Source organism: Cynoglossus semilaevis, chromosome 14 (assembly GCF_000523025.1).
Source record: "Cynoglossus semilaevis isolate Cse_v1.0 chromosome 14, Cse_v1.0, whole genome shotgun sequence".
NCBI lineage: Eukaryota > Metazoa > Chordata > Actinopteri > Pleuronectiformes > Cynoglossidae > Cynoglossus > Cynoglossus semilaevis.
In genome coordinates this window covers 17,176,999-17,195,716 of record NC_024320.1, presented here as the reverse complement: position 1 = coordinate 17,195,716, position 18,718 = coordinate 17,176,999, and the positions used below count along the sequence as shown (strand labels likewise).

General features: G+C 38.3%; 2 protein-coding genes across 9 annotated transcripts in view; both read right to left on the bottom strand.

Annotated features, from left to right (window-relative positions):
* The window catches only part of mbnl2 (muscleblind-like splicing regulator 2), a 54,251-nt gene extending 53,522 nt beyond the window's left edge, over positions 1-729 (bottom strand). The window contains exon 1 of one of the 8 annotated variants that reach the window (XM_008325474.3): positions 2-729. The gene's annotated coding sequence lies outside the window, so the exon portion shown is untranslated. The remainder of the gene's footprint in view (position 1) is intronic. The other 7 variants (XM_025062458.1, XM_017038611.2, XM_017038610.2 and 4 more) reach the window with 7 other exon arrangements.
* A 16,458-nt stretch (positions 730-17,187) lies between these two features.
* Positions 17,188-18,718, bottom strand: part of LOC103389891 (zona pellucida sperm-binding protein 3-like) — a 5,953-nt gene continuing 4,422 nt past the window's right edge. The window contains exons 11-12 of the mRNA XM_008325512.2: positions 18,398-18,526; positions 17,188-17,351 (exon numbers count right to left, since the gene is read on the bottom strand). Coding sequence (XP_008323734.1) covers positions 17,224-17,351; positions 18,398-18,526 — 257 coding nt within the window. The 3' untranslated portion in view covers positions 17,188-17,223. The remainder of the gene's footprint in view (positions 17,352-18,397; positions 18,527-18,718) is intronic.

The following is an 18,718-nucleotide window of genomic DNA, read 5'->3' as shown; positions in this document are numbered from 1 at the left end:
CCTGCTGACGGAGCTGTCACATCCAGCTGCTCTTCAGCCAGCAGCCGCTTTCCGATGCGTTATTTCGGCCAAAAATGGTCCTTTGACTCGGGAAATGGTAGCTGTTATCGGAAAATGCGCTTTAACGGTGGGTACTAGCTTTTTAATCCGCTTCAGAAGGCTAATATCTTCCCTCTCCCTGCCCGTTTACGAGTGAAAGTGTGCCCTATGTGCGCTGTCACTAGATAACTACTTTTTAAAGCGCAGGAGGAAGCAACAAGCGATTTTGACAGTTCGACAGAATGTTAAACGAACATCGCGCGCGGGTGATTTTACTCTGCTTTAATAGTAATTTTATATATATTATCAACAACTGTGCTGCTGTAAAATGCATTACTAACACGCACAAATGTGCTGATGTGGTACAGTTCTAAACGTTGGGCTCTAAAGGCGAGTAAATGTGCTTTCAACTCGATAAACAACACGGTGCACCCCTCCGGTAACGTTGGTTCAGTCCAGAGAGTAAAGAGAGGGTAGGGAAGGTTTGTCTCTGCCTTGGAAACAACAGTGAATCTCGAGGAGGAAGATGTGGCCCACGCTTTGTAAAAACAATGTCGGACTGTTATTTGCTCTTGACTTAATGCAAAGAAAATTAATTACTTATTTAATTAATATAGAAGCTTAAAGGAAATTTCCCCATTTACAGTATGACTGGGCTTTCTCCATCAACTCCTGCTTTCTTTCACAAAACAAATCATTCTTGACATAAAGTAGATTAAGATAAACTGAACTGTGATTTGGAAAATAATCTGTGTTATTCTCTGTTTTAGACCATAAATGAATTGGATTGTGTTGCCTCCAGGCTGTTGTACAGTGAGAACAAGAGTAATGGGCTTACTTGGTTCTTAGAAAAGACATTAGGTCTGTTTTTTTAAAGCATACTCTCATTTAGAGAAAACAAAGACAGAAATCAACACTTCGATTTCTTAACCACTCTTTCTTTTTCTCCTTTTGTCTATGTCACCTTTTTTTCTTTTCATTTCACAGGAAAGTTATTTGTAGAATTTACATTGTGTCATATTAAAAAAGACTAAAAAACCAAAGTTTTAAACAACAATTTCTTTGAGTGAATGCATGATGAGGTCATAATTAAATTTTAAAGTATCCCTATTTTTCAAGCCCTATTATTTATTTCAAATAATTATTTACATTTTAATGTGGTTGTCAGGCTTGAAATCAGTGCATATTTTCATTGAACTCCTTTACCTTCAAAAAAAGTCCAGAAGGAACATCAGAAATTCAATGTCATAGCATATTACTTGATTGTTGCCCCTAAGCTGCTGCAAAAAAATGCAAATACAACAAATGAGATATAAACAAAACACTGACCTTCAAAATTGCTAAATCTTGAAAACACTGATTTTCTGTAAAGACCTTGTTTGGAAAAACTTGTGATTGGACAAATTGCCCGGATTTTACTTATTGCCTTTGTTGCACTTTGAGATGTTGTCCCACAATGTAGTGCCACAAAAGTGCATTCAATTATTATTATACGTATATAAATAAACACCTGTGCCTGCACATACACATAACTCTTTGGCACCTTATTTTATGAGGATGACAAACATGTGTGATTTGATGATAACATTGCACCAATCCAATAAAAAGAAAACATTTCCTTTACAACATAGAAGAAGCATGTCTGTTATCTTTTAAGTGTACTGTAAAATAAATAGTAATGTCAAAACAATCACGAAAGAAAAGGTTGTTACACACTTCATATTAATGCACACTTACCACCTGATGTCCCTCAGAGGAGCCTGCACATCTTCAGCATTTTGCAACCTAATTGCCCACAGCTGCTTGGATTTAGCAGCCAGTGACACAGAGAGACCCGTTGTTAGTGAAAGGAGCGTAACGAGTCAACGAGGAGCGTGTCACAAATATCCCTGGAATGAGCCGGGCGGCACAAATTTAGCCCCACTGACTGCTGCCCACGCCGTGTCCTGTCTGTTGAGCACATTACAGTGAACATAGCCATGGCAGGCCTGAGCTGTCAGGGTCAAGGCTGAGATCTGCTGTAGATCAGCAGTAGTACCAGCAGCAAAATGCAACATGGAATTAAGGCATCACTGTTAGTGAAGATATCTGACAGTTTCAGGGATAAAGGTTTTATTAGTTGTCAATAAGTTGTCAAATAGTATTTTATCTTCTCCTTAAGTAATGTGCAGGAATGTATCATCAGGAATGTTATATTAATGTCTTCACAGGAAGTATTTGCTTTGATAGTTTTTAGGACTCTTTCAAGGCAACACGTATACCGGAGTAAAATCGATCCACTAGGGGGAAGCAGTGCGACAAAATAAATTGATGTTTATCTAAACTGGTAAGCTAAAACCAAAATGAAACTTATGCTTTTCATGTCTTTGATCATCTGGTTTAAAAAGAGGAATCATTTTAAACCTTGGCTAGATTGTTGGCACGGTCCTTGTTCCAATAAAAATTATATACAGTAGGTAAATAAATAATAAATACATCTTTACATTTTCAAAGCTAAGCATATTGTTAAACACATTGTTGACAGAGGTAACTACATTCACTTAAGTACATTTTAGCCAATGGAAAGACATCTTAAAAAGTAAGTAGTACTGGTTCTAAAAAGTGAACTATAGGAATCCTACTTTGTGAAACCCAATACTATTTGCACACTAATTTATGATAGCTTCTGAATAAATTATAGAGCGTCTTCATCATGCTGAAATAGATGCAGGTGTAATGGAGTGAAGCTAAATGGAAAAAAATACTACAGCAGAAGATTTATGAAGACTCATGACAAAGTCTTTTGTCATTGGATTAATGAGTCTGCTGTAAAATGGTCCATCTCAGCGTTTTAGACACCGTCTCTCCGAACACTGTGCATGTGTTTGTAGATCAGCAGACAGTGGTGTGATCTTCAATCCATCCTCACTTAGACATTGTGATTAGTCAAATGATCATCAGTTATGTCGGGAGTTAGATTCCCAGGTGGTCATGTCACGATCTTTAAAACTGACATACAGAAAACACACAAGCACAGCTAGATTTGGGAAATGTTTGCTGCTTCTCATCATAACCACACTTCAGGCTAATTCAATCAGAATAAAGAAAAAAAAATCTTACAATACTGATGTCCACTCAAAACGTTCAAACACTCTCATGCATCTCATGTACGGAACTGCTGTACTGTAGGCAGCAGTCAAATTTAGAAGGAAGGACGGAAGGAAGGACACTGAGTTATTAATAGGTAAACGGACAGAATCAATAGATTGTGGCATTTTAATTTCTTGTAATGCATTTTTAACAATGTCAAAAGATAATGGGCTTGTTAACATGCCAACAAAGAGGTTTAGAACATTTTGTTCCTGAACTAATACAACCAGTAATAGTTAAGTTAATCAGAATAACCGAAAAACACACACACACACAATAATAAATCAATATATATAAACAGCATTTTTGTTAAATCATTTTTCTGTCCTTTGTCTATGATTTTACATTAACTTTGGTTGAGTTTCTTCTGGCCAAATGTGACCTTTTGGTTGGTGAGGCATGGCGAGACTGCAAAATGTTCATGTGACTGTAGGACAAAACAACGAATAATAAAAAATATATATAATAAAAAAAACAGACGAAATGTAGACATGCAAGAATGAAGGCAAAATAGATTGTATAAAAACTCCAGAGCTAAATACCAAGGTGTTTGGGTGAGTTTGTGGAACAGCGTACTGTAGGTCTGTGCATCCTAATTCTACCTGTCTGTCTCCTGTCAGTCTGATTTTCCTCCATTCTTCTCCTGAAAGAAAAACAACAACAACAAAATTGTTCTTTTGTATTGGTAAACTGCTGCTGTTCTGCTCTGTGACGCCTCCTCATCTGATGTTAAGGTCCAATCTGCAGAAAAAACAGAGAAGCAGTCGAAAACCTGTTAATGAGCATGAACAAACAGGCAGGCGTCTTTTTTTTTTTTTTTTGTATTTATTTTCAGCTGGTTTTCTGGGAAAATGTCTCATTGTGTCCAACAAAGAGGGTGATATGAGGACAAATACATCAGAAAAAAAAATACATTAACCTACAGATGTAATGACGTTAAAGGAAAATCAGTCTGAAAAAAATCTTCATGGTCTTTATTAGTTTTTTCTTCTCTTTAGAAAGCTTGAGTTCTAAGATATTTTAAAAAAAACCTTTACTGACAATAAGACAAGTGTTTTTTCCTCTGTAGACTGATTTAATTGCTTTTGCATGAAAAAAGTGTGTCTGTTTGTATTCTTGGTTTTGCAGAATCAAAATAAACAAATTAATAAAAATAACCACAACCGGGCTTTTAAAATAACACAAACATCTCATCATTTTAAAACCATAAAAGCTCCGTTTAAAAAAGGAAACACTTTTTCACAGTCTGTGCTGTAGTGAATTTATATATTATATCATATTTCTGCTGAGATTGTGCTGGCTGTTTTTACTTGCCAGTGTGTGGGTGTGTGTGTGAAGAATGCCGACAGCAGAAGCAGCATTTTTTTTTTTTTTACAAATGCCTCCTCTGCATCGGGATCAATACATTAGGCCCCTGGGGAGAGTTTGACCTATGTGAGCATTTTTTCATAATCACTTATATCTAACCCCCCGTCCCCCTTAAAAAAAAACTACCAAAAAAACCAGAACTCCGTAACGAATTGTGTTTTGTTTCCACTTCTTACATCAGGAAACCATGAAAAGAGATTATATTCAATAATGTCTTTAAAAAGTCCATAGAGATAATTACCAGTGTTACGTCATTGTCCACAGAATACATCAATAATGCTCTGATAAATAGACCAGAAACTTTTATAATTAGACTTCACTGTTTTAAATCGTCTATTCAGAGAAACCAGACTGATCCAAAACAATATTATAAGTTTAATAAACAAAATATTCTTGTAAACATACTGATCCAGCAACCAAATACTTACAGTGAATTATCATTATCATTCATCTTATTGTTCTTCTCAGCTTAAGCGACAATTAGTTTCCCAGAAAGCAGTAGTTTTCAACAGTGTTTTCAATTGAAATTATTGTGTCAAAGCTCTGCTGACTTTCTGTTCAGTTGGCTGTGTTAACTATGAAGAACATGGAAGTCTTTTCTGTCTTGACCTTTTGATGTTATTCTATCTATTTTAACTCTGTGCTTTATTTATAAATATTGACTAAATTGATGACCGTGTCAATTTGAAGAATTTACATATATCCCCTCCCATCCGATCATATACAATATAGATAAAGCATTCCTTACAACGTTACATCACATTTTCTTATAATACATTTTAATTCTTTGGCCACTTTGGCCTGAAGTCAGAATTGCTTCTTCTATCTTAAAGTTAAAGACAACAAGGACTTCATATTGTTTTGCTGTTGTTAGCTGATTATTGGACACTGTCACAGGTCAGTCCTTAACAGTACCAGTGACTGCAGACAGTGCAGTTTGCAATGCTTTCTTCAAGTTAACCAGATCAATTTGATGTGCAGTATTTGTTGATGTATGAATAGTTTTTGTGTAAAAGTGTAAAACTAATTAGGTCAATTCACAAACATTAAAAATGACCTCACAAGAAGCTAATGCCAGCATGCTGCAGAGCCAAATATGACCCTGGAGCCATAAGTTGTATAACCCTGGCTGTACAGAAAGAGCTCATATCAGTTCACCATGTTCTTCAAATTCACCTGTACCTGTGTGGTTCCTGCATTTGTCTAATGAAGTTGTTAAACTAATGGGACACACAATAGATCCATAAAGAGTGGAGATGATTGATGCAGGTCTGTTACCAAAGAGCAGGCTTGGTAGAAAACATTCATCAGTCATCTGTCTCAGAGACATGGGTGTGTGTGTGTGTGTGTGTGTGTTAAAAAACTTGATGGTTAATAAGTGGGAAGGTAAAGTGACTTTTAATTATTTTTATACTGCGTATCATTATTGATCCTTCAGCTTCATGAAAATGATGGTCATGATATCACAGCATTGATAAAACAGATACTAAAAACGAATATAAAGACCTCGATGAATGTTTCTTATAAAGATTGTTTAATAATCAAATGAGATGAAAGAGCAGGCTCTAAAATTTCTAATTTATGACATTTCTGGGAAGGAAACACTGGAAATATCGCGGAGAAATTTGAATCCTGGAAATGTCGATAGAAATTGGAATATTACCATGACAACAGAGATGATGTCACTTCAAGGTTGCCAGCGGCAACAGAGAGTAGAAGCCATGTGTTCTGCTCTCCATCAGCAGAGATTGAAATAAACCTTCTGAGCCATTAGCTGCCACTCAAATGGAAGTGGCTTCTTCCCTGAAACCTCAGGAATCAATGTGGCATCGGCAGCTTCCCTCAGTACGGAGCAAAGTGCCTTCAAATACAGTAAAGGAATGTGTATTATTCATGAGGCGCGGGTTCAATGCAGACCACGGATCAGTCCAGACTCCTGTTAATGGCTGAGCAGCTCTTCATCACAGCAGAACCAAACCTTCAGTCCAAACCTGCTGCTCACTCAGCCTCAGGACTCAGACGCCTTTGAAATATTCAATAATGCATTAAGAGTCACAGAGAACTCGGCTAATTATGTTTACACACACACACGCAAGCGCACAAGCACACAAATGGGGGTGGGGGGGGGGAGAAGAGAAAAGAGTGGTGTGATTATCCATTGAAAACCTCCATCTTATTAAGTTTATATTAAATTATTTTGAATTCCTCTGGCATACCTGTTGGTCTGGTGATATTTAAATCTTTAAATGTTGAAAAGTAATTTAACTTTCTTGACATCAATATTCAGCTAAGCATCAGACTCTAAACTTTAATGATAATAATAATAGTTTTTCACTATTTTAGGCCTAAACTGGCTAAACTAGAAGCTGCCTTAAAAACATGCAAAACTGTTTTGTCTGTTTTGCTATATCTGCTACCTTACAGCTATCTTCTGGCTAATAGCATTATAAAATATATACTTTTAATTATTTTTACTTTGATGTGTATGGTAAAACTTGGATATTGTTACCTGAATTCCATTACTGATTGCCTTTTAAATATTTTTTCTGATATTATTAAATTGCTCTTATTAACTAATTAGCTATCGATGTCCTAAAATGAGTTACAATTGTTACTACTACTATGTTTTAACATAAATGTACTTATGGATAATATTTCCATCCATTCCGCTGTGTTTTTTATTGATTTACTGCTCCATTTTCATTTTCGTTTGACTATTTATTTTTACATTGTAGCCAATTTCTATACCAGTGTCTGCTTTATTTTTACTAATGCTTTCAATGCTAATAGTGTTATCAGCCTTTGAATTTCAGGTTGCTGGGGTTGACTCTCTCTCTCTCTCTCTCTCTCTTACACACATAGCATCAGCAGCAGTTATTACATTACTGTATCCATGGTGATTTATTTTGGCGTCTGATCTGCAGTGGTGATGTATTTCAGGATGAGAGTGGGCGGACGATCTGTGAGTGTGTGTCGTTGTGAGCGTGTGTTTGTGCCTGAGGCTAAATCAATTAAATGCACTGTAAAAACAAAATGACACAATGAGCCTTGACCTTGGACATAAAAACACCAGTCTAAATAAAAACTAGTGAGTTATACTTGTACTATAGTGTCTGAATATACACAATATATACATTTGAAAGGAAGGAGATCAAATTCCTTTCAAAATACATTACCAAGCAAGATTTTTCAACACAGTATTTATACTTTAGTCGACTATAGTTGTTTAGGTGACATATATGATTTTAATTTGAGTACAGAAACAAAGAAATTTATAAAAACAATCAAAAAGTATTAGACCATCCAAAATATAACTACAACACAAAGATTAAGTAAAATCTTATAATTTTATATCCTAACTATACAGTTAATGATTTATTTATCTCCTTTAGAGAGATTTAAATATGCAGATACACGTTATATAATCTAAATGTACTGATTTAACCGTAAAGCAATAAAGTGAAAACATCTCATTCAGCGCGTTATCTTCCCAATGTATGTGGTATTGCTTCATCTAGTGGTTATTGTTGGTATTTGACATCCGAATACGTGCATATGCAGTCATTCCCAACCTGTCTACTACATCTTGATTTCACCCTCTTTCAGACATAGAGATTATATTATTTTTTAAATAACGTTTCTTACCTTTACTTACCCAATTATTCTCTCCCTGTTTACTTTTATCTTTCCTTTAATTATTTTTTGTTATCCTTATCCTAATAATTTCTACCATGATTATCTGTCTTTTTCTTTAATCAGATACACAAAACTGTATCTGTACAATACCCATGATTTTAATAAATAAAAGAGACAAAAAACAAAAATGGGTGGTTTTTGATTTTTTATTTTTCGTTTGTTAAAATTTAAAAATCTTAACCGCTTTTCTGTATTTCTTTAAACGTTCAACTGCCATACAACCAGTAGATGTCAGTGTTGTTCTGCAGAAAGAGCTAAAGTAGACACGGGGACGTCCTTCCTCTTTATCTGTTTCTGGTCTTTTGTTCTTTGAACGAACAAAACAATTACCGTTTAAATATCTTTGATGCAGACAACTGCTATTATGTCGCATTATTTAAAGTTAAAAATGTTATTCTGTTTGTTTAACAAACACAAACACAGTAATTATATATAACTTAAGATTAATTTATAACTGAAATAACAAGGTCGTACTTTTTATCCTTCAGTTCATTTTGTGCTCATTTTCTATTTTTGGTTTTGGTTATCTTCCTTTATTCTATTTTTCTATTTTAGGGGTTAGTTACAGTAGTTATGTTAAATTATGATACGTGCCTTATACTATCACTTACTAACTCTAGTACCTGCTAATTTGTTTTTACATATTTTTTTTCCAGCACTTTGTTGCAAACAGAGACTCACAGACTCACTGTATTGTACACTGTAAAACCCAACAATCTGTTAACAAAAGCTAACATAACTCAACATTTTTTAATGCTACTATTTAAATGACCAGCCTAAAGAGATTGAAAATGTTAAATATATATTTTATTTACACATATAAATATAATAATATACAATATAATATAATACATATATAAATATAAAGTAAACATATTTTATACAGGCGCTTTGGCCCAGAGGCAATGTCTCTGTCATTGGTGTGGAACCCCAGGGTTCATTTCCTGGGCAAGTTCGAATCCCGGTTAGGGCGGTTAATACCTTCCAGTGGACACACCACCTGCAGGAAGGTTTCGGTACGGTGCAATGTGATTTGGGTGGTGACTGCTGCCCCCGCAACCCGGTAACGGATAAGCGGATGAAAATGGATGGATGGATGGATGGATGGATATTTTATACAGTATATGGACGATATGTTGATATTGCATTTAGCTCAAGGGCAAAATATGATTCAATTTATACAATATTATTACTTTATTGTTTTATTCCACCAGCACTCTCTCTGTGATCTACTGGTAGATCTCAATCTATTATTAGGCAGCCCTGTTATACAACCTTATATTACTATGAGTAAAGCTATAATACTTTGTATACATCTATATAAAACTCTAGGACAGAATTACATTAAACTTTGGTGTACAGTATTTGCATAAAACCTAATTATTACTTTAACTTATAAAACATCACTGACTGTTATCACAGGCTCCTAGTAACCATCACACTGTAACATCTACATAGGTCTGGTCTTAGGGAGACACGTGCACAGTTACTCATGCACACACTCTGTGTCCTAGTCCATAATTAACCCTCTTAATTAACAGAGAGAAAGAAAAAAAACAGTCCTAAAGTAGGAAGTAGATTTAATTAGCCTGGTCCTAGCCATGCCAAAGTAGATGCGTGCGGGCGTACACACACATACACACACACACACACAGAAAACAATTAGGGCTCTTTTATCCTGGCTAATGGCTTCAGTGACTCTGAGCTTTTCTCATTAAGTCTATCAATAATACGCTGATTACATGCATCCACTAGTCTCTTTTATCGCCACACAAAAGGATGAGTGTGTGTCTCCGAGGTTCCAGGGCTGGGCCTCCCGCCTTCAGCCAGACCTTATCTGCTAAAGTAGACGTTTTCCATTGTTTGACTGGGGAAGTTTGAGGAAGCAGCGTCTTTATTTCCTAGGCTTTATCTCTCAAAGGCGGCCGCGAGCATCTTTCTCAGAGTTTGTGCTGCTGAGGGCTTTCTGCTGCAGAGATAATAGACTGTGGAGTGTGTGGAGTGTGTGGAGTCGACGCACAGGCTGCAGGGATGTTGGAGCGTTCTGCTTGTCTGCTGCCAAACCCTGCTGGATTTTAGTCAAATAACTGCTGCTCTCTGTGTTACTGCGACTGCTGAGCTTTTTGTCTCTGTCTTATTGTGTAACGTGTGAAAAGTTATTGGGCTTTAAGCTGTTTGGAGTTTTGCTGGGAGACAGATCCAGTTCTACTCATTAGCACCACTATTAGGCGGCCTCTTGGTAAGACGCTCGACACAAAAGAATCATCTGGGGCAGCAACTCCAGCCAAATAAAATCTTGACTTTAAAAGGAAAAAAAAAGTTACAAGATTGACTCTGGGCTCAACCCCAACACACTGACCGTCAAAAGACCTGGGTGGCTGTGAAAACTAAGAAATCATTATTATCATTAACCATATAAAAACACCACAGCAGATCCAAAGGTGAAGTCAGTAACTTCAGCTCCTATTAACATGTGTCCATTCAAGTATTGTTAAATAAGATTAACACTGGCAGAACTGTCAGGTGAAGACAATCAACAGGAACACTGACCCTAGTGCCATTAAACAAGCAGCACTTCCTGGCTAACAGAAGCCTGGCATTAATGATATCAACAACATAATATAACTAACAATAAAATAGAGACAAAATATTAATACACTATTGATGTGTATTTTCATCATTATGGAAACACATCAACTGCAAACTTACATCCTGAAATGTAAACCTTTGTCAAAAATATTCATATGAGGGTAATACTGAATTGTTCTAAGTTCTAAGAAAGGCAGGATTTGTAAGTTTTTTGAGTGTGATCTGTAAAGCATTTCTCTAAAGTTAGGATTGCATTTTTAATGTAAACTGAATCTGGATAAAGGACAAAAAAAAATTAAAATTAGTGTTCTATTTAATCCCGTATTAAGGTGGGTATAAGTGTGTGTGTATAAGTGTGTAAAAACAGACAGGCGTCTGTCACACAGACAGGAAAGCAGCAGGCCTGTGCTTTGACCTTCACTCTCTTCCTGTTGTAACAGACACTGGTTTCCGTCCCAGAGGACGAGGAGGGAGGAAGGCCTTGGCCTGACCTGGGGAGCCACACCTTCACCTCCTCCCCTACCCCCGACCTTCTGCTCTTCATCCTCCAACATCCCTGATGGCTGCCTCTGATCTTTTGCTGTTTTCCACTGGGTTCTATTGTCAAATGTGTTGTTTTTTCTGCTTCTTAGCCTGTGGTGGGGCCTCCTGTGGAGCGGACGGACGGAATCACACATGCGGACCTTTGTCTGGTTAACAGAAACACATCTGTGGAATTATGACAATTTAGCAAAGATGAGCTAAGCTCAGGGGAGCTGCACAGGATGAAAACAATGTGGTCATGGTTCTTCCGTTTCAGCAGTTGTCATAGCTCCTTTGTCTGGTTTGTTGTACGCTTTTCCCACCATTTTTGTAATTTTATCATTTAATTTATAAAGAAGGCTGTAAGTCAATGTCAGCCTGGCAACAATGCTGAACAAAACCTCTGGTTATTCTTATTTGTCTCATCATACAATCCATAATAATTTGATCTAGTCCAGGCATAAGCAAACTACACACGTGGACAAAATTGTTGGTACCCCTCAGTTAAAGAAGGGAAAACCCACAATTCTCACTGAAATCACTTGAAACTTACAAAAGTAACAATAAATAAAAATTTATTGAAAATTAAATAATCAAAATTAGCCATTACTTTTGAATTGTTGATTAACATAATTATTTAAAAAACCAAACTAATGAAATAGGGCTGGACAAAATTGATGGTACCCATAACTTAATATTTTGTTGCACAACCTTTTGAGGCAATCACTGCAATTAAACGATTTCTGTATTTGTCAATGAGCATTCTGCAGCTGTCAACAGGTATTTTGGCCCACTCCTCATGAGCAAACTGCTCCAGTTGTCTCAGGTTTGATGGGTGTCTTCTCCAAAACATGCCTCCATAGATGGTGTAGAAAAAGGATTAAAGTGATTTAGCATTTTAGCCTTTATGACTTTTACATGAATGCTCCATCTGTCTGCTCCTGACCCAGCCCTCCGTCAAATTTCGTCAAAGGTCTACAGCTGCCTATTCTCTTCATCAATGAAAATCTTGTTATGAACGCTAAATTGCAAATTTGAATCCACTAAAGAGGCAGAATCAATGAAAAGCAACAGTGAACAGTGAGGTAATGTTGTTAATTTCCTGAAGTTTGGTGCCAGGGATGAGTCATTTTCAAACTCCAGTTTCTTTTTGGAAATGCTGTTTAACAGCAGGACAGACGTGATAATGAAGATGAGCACAACTGACAACAAAACCGCTCATGTCATTTTAAAAAATTTGCATAACTTTAACCACAACAAAAAGGCTGAGGATGAATAAATTCACCTAAACCTTCTCAGCCCCAAAGCTGTGGTTTACACTCTCTCCAGTGAACTTGTTCCAAACCTGCATTCTTCTTAACCATATGTAGATGTCTCACATTTGCCAAACGCAACAACACGTCAGAATAATTTTTAAAAAAAGTGTTTTTCCTAAGGCCTACGGTCTCATGACTCCTCATCAGCTGTGCCAACAGCACCGCAGTACACCAGACAAATAAATCACCGCGCTGGGAAGCATCTGCACCAGGGAAGCTGATGCGGATGTGAGTTTTTTTTTTTTTTTTTTTTTTTCAAAACAGATGTCTTTGTCCGTCTGAAATAACATCAGATCCATCCCCTTACATACGCTGGAAACTCCGACACCTTCCTTTCAACCACCAGGAGGATAACCACAACAAAAGGCCTGAGTTCTCCGTCTGTACCCATGCACCTCAGATGTGGGTATTTTTTCCCTCTCCTTAAACAGACAATGGAATGAAAATATTGTGGCCTTGGTGTTTGATGTGGACTCTTTTCTTGCTCTTGTCTCTCAGGTGCGTGAGAGAGGAACACCAGCACACAGACAAAAGCCTCATAAAACTTGAGAAATACACACTTTTCTTTCTTATTTATGAATTCCCACAAACACATATTTGTCCTACAGAGCGTGACCTTTAATCCTGATTGGCAGCGTAAAAGTGGATGAGCACGCAGCTCATGAGAACACACACACACACACACACACATACGGCGCTCTTTTATCATTCAAAGTGCAGCAGAGCTATCAACCTGAATAAATAAATCCCTGTCTTATCTCAAGACGCAAACCTGGGTAAGCGTTCCCACCGGCTCAGGATGGAGGAAGCTGTCAGCACCTCTATTTTGGTTTGCCTTTGCCTCATACAGAGACAGAATCCTGTTTTTCTCTCCAATCCATCCTCCTGGTTTTCAATCCCCAGAGAGTCGTTTTCCTCCCGTGTGTGTGATACGTGTGTGTACGTGCGTGTGTGTCCCAGCCACGTCATCCATACATGATCCCTCTCTCCTTCTTATCTTCGCTGACAGGGCCTTAATCTTTCGACTGTTGATAAATCCGCTACGTTGCAGAATATTTCTCACATTATAGGATTTTTTCCACCTCTTTTGGACTTAAACCGTCTGTGAGTTCTTCTCACCACAACACCGTCAATTTCCCATATCCCGGTCTCTACCTCCTGTGAGCTGGAGCAGCCAGGTTACTGTCAGGTGTCAACACGTTGTCAGCACAACGAGTTAAAGCTAATTCCTTGCCTTTATTGAATCTGTTTCCACTAAAATAATAATGACTTTACCTTTGAAGACCAGCTGTCTTTGGGACAAAGGAATTGTTTTTTTTATTTAATACCTCATCAATCGATTCATTGAAGTTGTATAACGTGCTGCATAATTACTAGATGTGAGAATACAATTTTGCACTGACTTACATTTTACTTAATATTGATGCATGATGCAAAAAAACAAACAATAAACAATATAGCATATCACTATTACCAAAATGAAAATCTAAATAAACTGGGAATCAGCCAAAAACACTGCAATCACTTCATCACTACAAAGGATCAACAGCTCCTGTGTATGCTGATGTAAAGTTGAAGGATTTATCAGGTTCTGTGTCTACATGTTGTAGAAACAGGCCTTTGATATTTATTTAGATTCAAAGTTGACAATATTTGAGGTTGTGATAGAAACTCTGCCCTGTATTTCCAAAGTGTCAGGAGAAAAAAAAAAACCCAGCACCACTGGTATCTCTATTAATCCCAGCCTCACACGTCTGTCTGCGTTTACACAACTCCACTCGTCACTTGTACTTTTCTTGTCTCGCAGCGGGAATCAACGCCTTATGGTTTCATGTCAAAGGCATCAAGTGAAGCGTCTGGTGTTAATGTCAACTTCTGTCATCAGTACAACTGTGGGTGTCGGCCTGTCTTTGTGTGTGTGTGTGTGTGTGTGTGTGTGTGTGTATGTGTGATCTCCAGGACGTCTGCAGCACAGCAGTGGTGTGGAACACGCTTCATCTGCAGCAATGACATCGTTAAGGCAGCCAGACATTAGACATGAGAGGACTCTCCCTGTTGCCTTCCACTGGACACACACCATTACATTTGATAGCCTTCGAGTGTGTGTGTGTGTGTGTCTGAGCCTTTGGTGCCCCCCCCCCCATATCCTGTGTGGGGGGTAAAAATGGCTGATTCAGGCCTATCTACCATTTTCTGTTTCATCTTCATGCAGCCGTAACGTCTGTGGGTGGGCAGACATCCCACCACTGATGTTGGTGATGATAATGATGATGATGATGATGATGATGATGGTGATAATGGTCTGTGGTCCTAACAACACGTGTTCACTGCGGGACAGCGTTGTCCTGAAAACAACAAAAGTAATAAAAAGATTTCTCCTCGTCACACTTGGAAACAATCGTCTGTTTTTTCTTTGTACTACAGCGGTGGCCACCACAACCAATCATCTGCCTCCATCTACATGTTTTCCTTCACATCATCAGTGAAGCTTCTTGGGGGTCTCTCGCTCCCTCTCTCTCTTTTCCTCCATCTTCCATATCTTTTGTCCCCCATGTCCACTGTCTCTGCTCTACAGATTGAGTGTCTCCACCTTCATTTCCAAATGTAGCTTTTCAGCCGGAGTCTGAACCGTTCATCATAGCAGGTCTCACTACCATGTTATCAACCATCCATTTCACACTTCCTGTCCACCACGTCTTCTTCATTTCTGTTATTTTGGGTCAATGGCAACATGAACGGTTCCTATCTCTACCCTTCCATCTGTAAAGACCAACCATACTCACTGTCATCTGTGAACATCAAGGTCTGTGCAGACATGTTCTAGTCCTTGTTTGTCAACCTGTCAATCACCTTTCCAATAAAGACATGTTTTTTCTGTACACCAACTTTACTGTAAACCCTTTGTCATTCTGACCACACTCCACGTCATGCACAGTCCAAATTGACTTCACCCATTCATGATTTCCTCCCGCAGCAATGTTTTTGTCTCGACACTCTTCCATAGACTTCCCACTGATCCACAAAGACCCAGTAGAGCTCCCCTCGATCTTCTCTGACCTCAACGCTTCAACCTCCTTTTTATTTTTTATTCTCCTAATGGCTTTTTTCGCCTTCTCACCAAGACACCTGTTCATTCATCAGTAGAGCAGCAATAAAATGACAGATGAGGCCAGAGTTCACCACAGGTAGTTTAACTAACCTGCACTATCAATTTGACCATTTTGATCAAATGCATCCACTGGTGTTGGTGATAAAGTCTATCTCACTGGTGTAGACCAAATGGAAGCCAGAGAGAGACAGAGAGAGACAGTGATTACAACAAATCTTTGAAAAAACGGTTCCTTTTTTTCTACCCAAACTATCACAGCGGTCTCATAACTGTAATGATTGAGTCCAGAGAAAGGCTGATGGTGTTTGCTCTTTGCTGCCTCGCTGCGTCGTATGTAAGGCACAGCTTTTTTTTATTAGCCTCCGCTGTGTTGGGAAATGGAAAATAGGAGTGGGGAGGGAGTGGAAGGGGGGTCAGCATCACTCCTGCAGTAAACCAGTTCAACTGTCACCCCCACACACAGGAACAAACAGCCCATTAAACCAGGGCCTTCACATATTACTGCAATAAAAGCCCCTGCGCCTGCCTTTATGGGCTTTTTAATTATGTCTATTCGTCTTCCTGGGTTTGTGCAACAGTTCACGATGAGCCCCATTTCAGGAACACACTCTGCCTTGGGCAGGGAGCTGGAGGGGGTGAATTAAAGACGAGAGAAGAAAATGGCCCGAAGCTAAAATATGACTACTGTTCCTGGAATGTTTGACCTCACAGCCAGGAGCTAATGGCTCAGCTCTGCTTTGCTTTCTTCTCCCATTTCTGGGTTTGCTTTGTTTTACATGAGGATGAGAATAAAGCGAACATATTTTAGCTCAGCAGTAATGTTGTGTATTTTAGATTAGCTCAGAGTGATGGCGGGTCTGGCTGGAGGATACAGAAAGCATTAACCAAACAAATCATTTGGGCAGGAATTGAGTCCCACACTGTGGAGCGGCAATAGTTTTTCCTTCATTTTCTCTTTATGCTTCTGTGTACAGAACAGGAAAATCATTTGTGTTAATGCATTCAGTAATAGCACTAATGTTGATCTAACTATCTTAAAGACCTATAACAACAGAAACATGCAATATTGTAAAGAAACAAAAGGAAACCAAACAGAAAATCAACAGATATACAGCCAAAAAACACAAAAAACTCCCAACTCCACAAATAATAATAATAAAAAAAAACAAAAGAAAAATGTTAGTCATGTTAGGCCAGAAATAGCTAAAAGCCAACCTTAAAATATGACTTAAACAGTCCCTGCTGTAGGTACTACAAATATCTTTTTCAAGCACTGAAGCTTGAATAGATCTTTGTCCAAGTATAGGTTAGTGAGGAATGTTTTGTTTTTTAAATTTAACACAAAAATGTTCATCAATTTCTCATCAATTTCGGAGTTACCAAACAGAGCGATCGAGGAGTGTGTGCCAGATGGATCAACAAAGACAGGGTTTTAAATATAATTTTCTCTTTATTTCATGTAGTGACTGTGTACTCAGTGGACTTGTCTTGTCTGTTGCTAATGATGAACCCAATGATGAGCAGCAACATCACAGCCACAGCTGAACCTGCTGCACACCACAGAACTAAAGACGAATCAGAAGCTGAGGAGAAGAAGAGAAAGAGTAACATTTTAGGATTTTAAATTAGTTTTATACAGAGTAGAAATAAGGGTTGTTGTCTAACAAATGTCAACAAATAAAGAACATGTACTATCTACACTAAGAAGTACTATCTACACCATAATCACTCAGTGTCCACTTCATCTGTACCTGTCTTGTTTAAAGTTATTACATTAAGACTTGACACTGGTGGTGGATCTGAAATGGTCTGTTTCCATTTCAATCCATTTTCTACCACTTATCCATTTCAGGTCAGGGGGCGCTGGTCAGTTATCAGGCCAGGACAGGGTACAGCCTGGTCAGTTGGCCAGTCCATTCCAGGGCTACAGTAGAGACTCACATTCATACTTAGAGTTTGGTTAAGTTAGACTTCAACCCACAGTCCACACTATACAGTAGGTATCTGAAGAAAACCCACGCACAAGTGGGAGAGAATGTACCACAAGGCAAAAACACTCCCCACATCTGTGACCCCTGTGAAAGATGTACTTGCCGATTTGCCCCCTCAACCTCAGGGAGACCATTCCTCCATGGGCACCACTAACATTAACATCTTGACCACTTATATCCCTAAGATAACATTGCTCACACAAATGTTACTACAAGCAGGACAAACATTTAATCTAAAAGCATCACTGGACTACATCCAGTAAAAGAACCTTTTAATTGCGGTGGAACAGGAGATTAACTGTGGCTGTGGAGCAGACAAGTCTGCTGCTATCTAATTAAGTTAAGTCTAATGCTATCATATCATCGAAGACCAAAACACTTTTAAAGTAAGTTAGGAAGGCAAAAGTATTTCCAGTACCAAAAATAACAACATGAACTAAATGAAGTACGCCAACGTCAGCATGTTTGAGAAAAAGATATAAAAACAGGCAGATCAATGATAATTATTAAACCACTTTGAACATGCCTATAAGGTTGTTACTGGTACTATGTAACATGACCATCACCTCTGTGTTCACCAGTTACTGTGATAGAAATATAATGACCACAGACAGAACAACCCCGTCATCCTGACAGACCTGTCTCCTCCTCTTGCATCCGAAGCAGGGACAGCTGCTCTGGAGAAAACGCCGTCACCTCAGTCAACTCCTCCAGCAGGATGGGCCCGAGGACCAGTGTCTCCTCCCACTGCACCTCTGCAGGAAGACCTACCACAAAACAGCGGCTAAGTAAAGTATTCATAACACAACCGGTTGGACAATTAAGGGGATTACAGGAAAATTAATCCCCCCATGATGTACGCAGAACTGCCTCAGTGCCAAATGAAGGTAAATGAGCTTGTTCCTACATGGATGGACGCTCTGCTCCTCTAAAGCCTGGCCTGGCTGTGTTTGCTGAAC